Source organism: Mustela nigripes, chromosome 1 (assembly GCF_022355385.1).
Source record: "Mustela nigripes isolate SB6536 chromosome 1, MUSNIG.SB6536, whole genome shotgun sequence".
NCBI classification, from domain to species: Eukaryota; Metazoa; Chordata; class Mammalia; order Carnivora; family Mustelidae; genus Mustela; species Mustela nigripes.
In genome coordinates, this window is record NC_081557.1 from 105,846,528 (window position 1) to 105,854,332 (window position 7,805).

The following is a 7,805-nucleotide window of genomic DNA, read 5'->3' on the forward strand; positions in this document are numbered from 1 at the left end:
ATTTCACTCAGCATAATCTCTTCCAGTCCTGTCCATGTTGCTACAAAAGTTGGGTATTCGTCCTTTCTGATGGAGGCATAATACTCCATAGTGTATATGGACCACAACTTCCTTATCCATTCGTCCCTTTCTCCTCCCTTTAGTCTATTCCATTTGCCTGCTCTCCTCCCTCTCAGCACTAACACTGATCCCTGGTAGGAATTAGGAGCCCACAACTTTGCTAGCCACCCTCCTGCTCCTTCTCCCTTTCCATATACCTCCTCTGATCTGGCCCAAAGCTAAAATTCAGGGGCCTTTGGCTCCTTTGAGAGTACTCTTACCTATGGAAAAGCCAAGCCCTGCATTGGGGCCAATGAGACCAAAAATATTGTGAGCCAGAGGAACCTGCAGCAGGGAAGGAAGAAGGATTTATCAGGAGTTCAAGCAGTCACCACAAAACAAAGGGTTTTCACATGATATGCATTTATTAGCCATATGCTATGTATCACATATGTTAGTTGTCTGGATTATCACTTCTCTTTATGAAGAAGAATCTTTACCTTTATTTTAAAGATATGAAAGCTAGATTGGTATCATTTGGGTTAAATGCCCTATCCAAAGTTAAAAAGATAGTAAGTGGCAAGATTAAGTCTAAATCTCAGATTTTATTCCATTTTACATAATAATGGATCTCTTCTATTGCAAGAATCCTTCCTCAGCTTGCTTTCACCACCCTCCCAGACATACACTTCTGTCCTCACTCTTCACTGAATGGAGTTTCCTCTCTTTTCTATTAGCAACATTCAAAGGTATTAATTAAACCCTAATTTGGTAGCTACTGGGGCAAGAAGAGAAAGGAAACATACCAAAAACTAGTTACCCATAGTCTAGAGGGGCGGGTAGCCTGTTTTGGGGTGTTGCATCAGTAAACTTATGAAACTCATTCTTTTGCCTTCCCATCCTCCACTGAAAGACTTCCTTTCCTCTTTCACTGCTTCCTTAGGTCTCTTACTGAACACTTGTCACCTGAATCTGCTACCCCAACATATTTACCTCTCAGAGGTTTAACATACCCTCCAAATGTTAGTGGCTAATAACAACTTTAGGGATTATCCCTCAAAAGGTAATTATAGTTTATCAATAGCTTGCATTAAGATTTACTGTGGGCCCACTGTGGTGTAGTTTATATGGACAGTCCTAAGAGAGGCTAACATATCCCTTTCTACACTGATGAAGAAACTAAACAAAAAGAGGTGACATATCTAGCTCAAAATCACACAAGCAGGAAGTAGCAAAGCTGGGAATTATGTGGAACACATGCTCCTGATCAAGACCTCCAGGCTTTTTTGAACACTGTACTCAGTGCTTTACAGCTCTAGGAGGCAAGTGTATGTATGATCCCTATTATGAGGAGGAGAAAATGAAGGCTTAGAGAGCTTGAAGGGGCTCTTGAAAATAGGAAAGCTCTCTTTTTTTTTTCTTTTTCTACCAAACATTCTGGCACTAGAGACCGCAACTCATGTGATTGTTCCCCTGGTGGCTTATGAGGTCTTGTTAGGTTGAGATAAGTAAATTTAATCATAAAATGAACCACTTTAATGGCTCCAGAAATAGGTATCAACATGAATTGTTTCATGTGTCCATACATAGGGACTCAGACCTCCGGCTATAGCTGCTCCACTGCCCTTTTTCCCTCCTCTCCACCTCCTTTAATGGGATGCCTGGTGGCATTTCTCCCAGAGCTAAATTCTTACCCATGCATAAACAGTCTTTCCAACAGTCATTGACAAGTGAACCCTCTGTTCATTTCAAAGGAAAATTGTCTTTAAATTTCTGGGTCTCTCTCTCTCTCTCTCTCTCTCCTAGACTTCATCATACTTACACAAAGCAAGCTGGTGCCTACTACAATCATCCCAATCAGGGAGCACAGCCACCTGGAAGAAAAGAGCCATCACAAACTATGCTAAAGGGAGAAATCCCTTCCACCTGTCATCTTATCTCCACTACACCAGCCAGTCCTACACTCCTAATTCCATCAACCCCTTAGGATGTGATAAAATGAAGACATCTCTACATGATCCATTTCTAACCAGGTGAACCCTTTCCCTGACCTCCCCATTGCCTGGTTCCATATCTTTTTCCATAGTAGAAGCAGAGGAGGTTCAATGGGACATATTCTTTCTTCCACTAGCAGAGGAATCAGTTTACTCAGAAGATACTTGCCCCTTGAAAGTAACCCTCAAACTTAATTCATGCTCTTTCCCAATTCAGACTACCTTTCACTTACTCGTATTTTTTTCTGGTCTTCAAAGCCCATCACAAAATGCACAAAAAATACCAAACTTCTTTCCTTTTCTGATTTCCTATAGCAGGGCTTTTTAAGCTTGTCTTAAAAAATCTATATGCTGAGCTTCAAAGATAAAATTGAAGCTGTTCTCACTGTGGTAGAACAAAATCCAGACTTACTTTTTAGCCTCAAACCCTTTCCATTTGGTGTTCTCTGAGGTACCTCTTTAGAACTCTCTAGGGCTCCAGGGAACACAGTTTCACAACACTGCCCCCAAAGTAATGAGCTTTTTCATAGCTGTTCTCTGTGGGGTTATTTTAGCTCTTAAGCTAGACAGCAAACATCTGGTAAGTAAAGGTTATCCATCATATATTCACAACCAACTCAGGGCCATCCTTTATCCATATCCCCTTCACCACCTATCTACTCCTATCCTCTCTGTAGGTGGCTTTTACCCATGCATGCTTGTCCTAAACTTCCAACCTTAGAGAAGCTGTTCATTATCCTAGGTTCAGGGACAACCTCAATAATCTCTCCCATCTTACATTCCTATTATACTCTCCACATATTTCCAGGTTACATACCGACCCATCTTGTTGGCCAATACACCAAAGAGGTTGGTGCCAATGAGGTAGGACACACTGGCAGGCAAGAAAGCAAGACCTGTAGAAAGACACAATTCTAAGATGAGGATAAGCCCAATTTACTACAAAATACTATATTTACATGATAGTGAAGTTTCTCTGTTACCTTCAAGAATTACAAACTACTTTGTTTTGTGTGTTGGAGATCCCTGTGCCAACCCAGAACAGTTGACATGAGGCTCTATACTTCCACTTTCCTCAAGAGCCAGGCTTTGTTTAGCTTTAATACAATGTCCTTCCAGCTCCCCCACATAGACTTCCTAAAGAATAGCTCTAATGAGAAATTCATATGTAAAAACCCTTCTGATTATCAACATAGGAATATCATCAGCCTTGGAAAAAGAAATACATATTACCTGGGAAGTGAAATTCCTGCCTTGCTATTCACCTTTCTTTAAATTGCTCTAGTGGTGATCTTGGAAAAGTTACTAAGTATTTCAGAGCTTTACCATCCACATCTGGCAAAAACAAAGCTATGATTCTAGCATAACAATTTACACTGAGGAGCAAATTGTATAGCATATATAAAAGTATTTTGTAAACTGAAGCACTGGTCACATTTCTTTCTCCAATGGTAGAGTCATGTGCTCTAGAGCATGGTCCTTGAAGTTCTGAGTTGAAACTGTGGCTTGGCTACTTCATATCTCTGAGACTTTGAGCACTTTACCCTCCCTGAGTCTTATTCATTCATTCATTCATTCATTCAGTACTTTTAATGAGCTTTTACTATGTGTCTGGTGTTCTAAGATTAGAATATGATGGGATAAATAAGATGGTGTAGATAAGCTAGAAAAAATCTTAGTTTTTAGGGCATTTACATTTCAAGGGAGGGAGCCAGACAATAAACAAGTAAACAAATGAAAGAAAAGATAATTTTGAAAAATAATAAGTTGTATGAAAAACATTTAATATGGCATGGAAGTGTGACCAGGAATAGAGTTAACTTCAGTTTGGGGGCTGGTAAGACCTTTTTGAGGAGATGACATTTAAACTGAGATCTGAATGACCTAAACAGAGTATTTCAAGCAGAACAAACAAGTAACAAATAAAAATATCTCATGCAAATACAAAGATGTTGAAGAAACTATTTGTCTCTTTTAGGAATAGAAAGGAGGTCTATGTGGCTGAAGCACAATGAGCAAAGGGAAGAGTAATAGAAAATGTAGACCTAGAATTTGGAATTTATTCCAAGCACAATGGGAAACTTTGGAAGGGAATGACATATTTTAATTTACATTTTCTCAAGTCTTTTGGTTGTGGTTAGAAGAATGGGTTCACAGGACAAGAGTAAAAGCCAGAAAACTATTTGCAGAACCCAGGAGGAAAGTGACAATGTTTCAGCTTGGATGTCATGATGGAAAGAAGTGACCAAAATATTATTATGATTGTAGAGTCAGTGGAACTTTCTGTTGAGTTGGGTGTGGCCATAGTTGGAGTGAGAGAAAGAGAGAAATCAAAAATCATTCATTTTGTCTTACTTAGTTGGGTAACTGGAGATGGAGGAAGAGCCTGGGGAAACAAGGTTTGAATGCATATTAGATATACAACTGGAGATGCAAGGCACTGGTGTACAAGATTAGATTTCCAAGGACAGAGCCTAAGCACAGATATAAATATTCATTTATTCACTTATTCAAGTTCAAAATGATCATTTATCCGTGGTTCTTAAGACCATAGGAAAGACTGGGATAACCTCTAAAACATTAGATAGAGAAGAATAGAGATCCAAGGTCTGAGCTTTCAGGGACTCTTACATTTAAAAGTTAGTAGGGAATCGCACTACTGGGTATTTACCCCAAAGATACAGATGTAGTGAAAAGAAGGGCCATATGTACCCCAATGTTCATTACAGCAAAAGCCATTACAGCAAAAGTCACCAAACTGTGGGAAGAACCAAGATGCCCTTCAATGGACGAATGGATAAGGAAGATGTGATCCATATACACTATGGAGTATTATGCCTCTATCAGAAAGGATGAATACCCAACTTTTGTAGCAACATGGATGGGACTGGAAGAGATTATTATTATTATTATGACTTAAGGGATAAGTCAAGCAGAGAGAGTTAATTATCATATAGTTTCACTTATTTGTGGAGCATAAGAAATAACAGGGAGGACATGGGGAGATGGAGTGGAGAAAGGAGTTGGGGGAAATTGGAGGGGGAGATGAACCATGAGAGACTATGGACTCTGAAAAACAATCTGAGGGTGGGGGATGGGAAGGTGGGGGAGCCTGGTGGTGGGTATTATGGAGGGCACATATTGCATGGAGCCCTGGGTATGGTGCATAAACAATGAATTCTGTTAAACTGAAAAGAAATCAAATTTAAAAAAAGTTAGCAGAGAAGAGATAACAAGTGTGATAAGAAGAAGCCAATGAAATAGTTTAGAGGGGATGGAATGAAAAAGGAGGAGGAAGAAGAAGAGAAGGAGGAAGAGAAGAAAAAGAAGATGAAGATGAAGAAGTCAGAGAAGAATGTGGAGAGGGAGGGGGAGGAGGAGGGCAACAACAAGAGAAATAAGTGGTGGAGGAGGAGGGGGAAGAGGAGGAGGGAGAATAAAAGGAGGAGAAGTATTGGTGGTGGTGGTGGTGGTGGTAGTAGTAGTAGTTTGGCTTCTGAAGGAGTTAGGATGCTTCAACCACAAAAAGAAGGTGGTGAATATGCATACAAATGCAGGAAAATTAGTATACTTAGTGATGGGAACATGTAAGTTCACATCTCATTGCTTCTGATTTCTCAATGACTAGGAGCTAAGAATGACGAGAGGATGAGGGTGTGGAAGAGGTTTGAATGGATAAGTATAAAACAGTCATTTCAGAAAGTGGGAAGGAAGACATAACTGGGGACCTAGAGAAAGATTGTTGGGCAATGTGAAAACCTACTTTATTTCTTTAGCCATAAATGTAAGGTGAGACTAACAGCCTTGCTGTGTGTTTTCCCACAGCCCCAGTGTGCCACTCATGCATAGACAAGGAGTAGGCAAGCAGATTAACTTAACCAGAATCAATGCTGTGTCAACTGACAATCCCAGAGGGAAAGCAGGGCAAAGGAACTAATACTTGAATTACATCATGATGGAATTCAAGCTGAATACATAAAAATTGAGGACATGAGAAGTGATAGAAAATAGAAAATGACTTGAGGCCAATGGATTGGTGATCCCCATGTGGCCAAAATTTGTTGATATGGGATATTAGAATACCTGAGTAGGGAATATGTGAATTGATAATTGGACTGAATTATCTGAAATTAAATTTCAGAGATGATAAAATTAATGTCAAGGTCAAAAAGGTTTGATTGGTTAAGGTGGAAAGGAGAAAAAGATCATTGCAAAAGATTATTGTAAGAAAGTAGATTAAAGAATAGGCCAAGATGTTGGTAGAATTATCCACCTGGATATTGAAGCCATCAAGAATTGTGAAGGTGGGGTGCCTGGGAGGCTCAGTGGGTTAAGCCTCTGTCTTCTGCTTGGGTCAAGATCCCAGGGTCCTGGGATCGAGCCCTGCATCGGGCTCTCTGCTCAGAGGAGAGCCTGCTTCCTCTCTCTCTCTCTGCCTGCCTCTCTACCTACTTGTGATCTCTGTCTGTCAAATAAATAAATAAAATCTTAAAAAAAGAAAAAGAAACAAAAGCGAAAATAAACTTTTGGGACTTCATCAAAATCAAAAGCTTCTGCACAGCAAAGAAAACAGTCAAAAAAACAAAGAGGCAACCCACGGAATGGGAGAAGCTATTTGCAAATGACAGTACAGACAAAAGGTTGATATCCAGGATCTATAATGAACTCCTCAAACTCAACTCAACATACACAAAACAGACAATCATATCCAAAAATGGGCAGAAGATATGAACAGACACTTCTCCAATCAAGACATACAAATGGCTATCAGACACATGAAAAAATGTTCATCATCACTAGCCCTTAGGGAGATTCAAATTAAAACCACATTGAGATATCACCTTACACCAGTTAGAATGGCCAAAATTAACAAGACAGGAAACAACATGTGTTGGAGGGGATGTGGAGAAAGGGGAACCCTCTTCCACTGTTGGTGCAAATGCAAGTTGGTGTAGCCTCTTTGGAGAACAGTGTGGAGATTCCTCAAGAAATTAAAAATAGAACTTCCCTATGATCCTGCGATTGCACTCTTGGGTATTTACCCCAAAGATACCAATGTAGTGAAAAGAAGGGCCATCTGTATCCCAATGTTTATAGCAGCAATGGCCACGGTTGCCAAACTATGGAAAGAACCAAGATGCCCTTCAATGGACGAATGGATAAGGAAGATGTGGTCCATATACACTATGGAGTATTATGCCTCCATTAGAAAGGATGGATACCCAACTTTTGTATCAACATGGATGGGACTGGAAGATATTATGCTGAGTGAAATAAGTCAAGCAGAGAGAGTCAATTATCATATGGTTTCACTTATTTGTGGAGCATAACAAATAGCATGAAGGACAAGGGGAGTTAGAGAGGAGAAGGGACTTGGGGGAAATTGGAAGGGGAGGTGAATCGTGAGAGACTATGGACTCTGAAAAACAATCTGAGGGGTTTGAAATGGCAGGGGTTGGGAGGTTGGGGTACCAGCTGGTGGGTATTATAGAAGGCACGTATTGCATGGAGCACTGGGTATGGTGCAAAAATAATGAATACTGTTATGCTGAAAATAAATAAATTAAAAAAAAAAGAATTGTGAAAGATGGGAGCCTGGGTGGCTCAGTCGTTAAGCATCTCCCTTAGGGTCCTGAGATCAAGCCCCTCATTGGGGGTCCTTGCTCAGTGGGAAGGACCCCTACTTATTTTATTAAGCATCTCCCTTAGGGTCCTGAGATCAAGCCCCTCATTGGGGGTCCTTGCTCAGTGGGAAGGACCCCTACTTATTTT

At 40.3% G+C, this 7,805-nt stretch overlaps 1 protein-coding gene across 1 annotated transcript in view; it reads right to left on the minus strand.

The window, feature by feature from the left end:
- Nucleotides 1–7,805, minus strand: part of SLC18A1 (solute carrier family 18 member A1) — a 24,254-nt gene that overhangs the window by 2,105 nt on the left and 14,344 nt on the right. Inside the window, exons 10-12 of the mRNA XM_059407335.1 lie at nucleotides 2,851–2,929; nucleotides 1,862–1,913; nucleotides 321–384 (exon numbers count right to left, since the gene is read on the minus strand). Coding sequence (XP_059263318.1) covers nucleotides 321–384; nucleotides 1,862–1,913; nucleotides 2,851–2,929 — 195 coding nt within the window. The remainder of the gene's footprint in view (nucleotides 1–320; nucleotides 385–1,861; nucleotides 1,914–2,850; nucleotides 2,930–7,805) is intronic.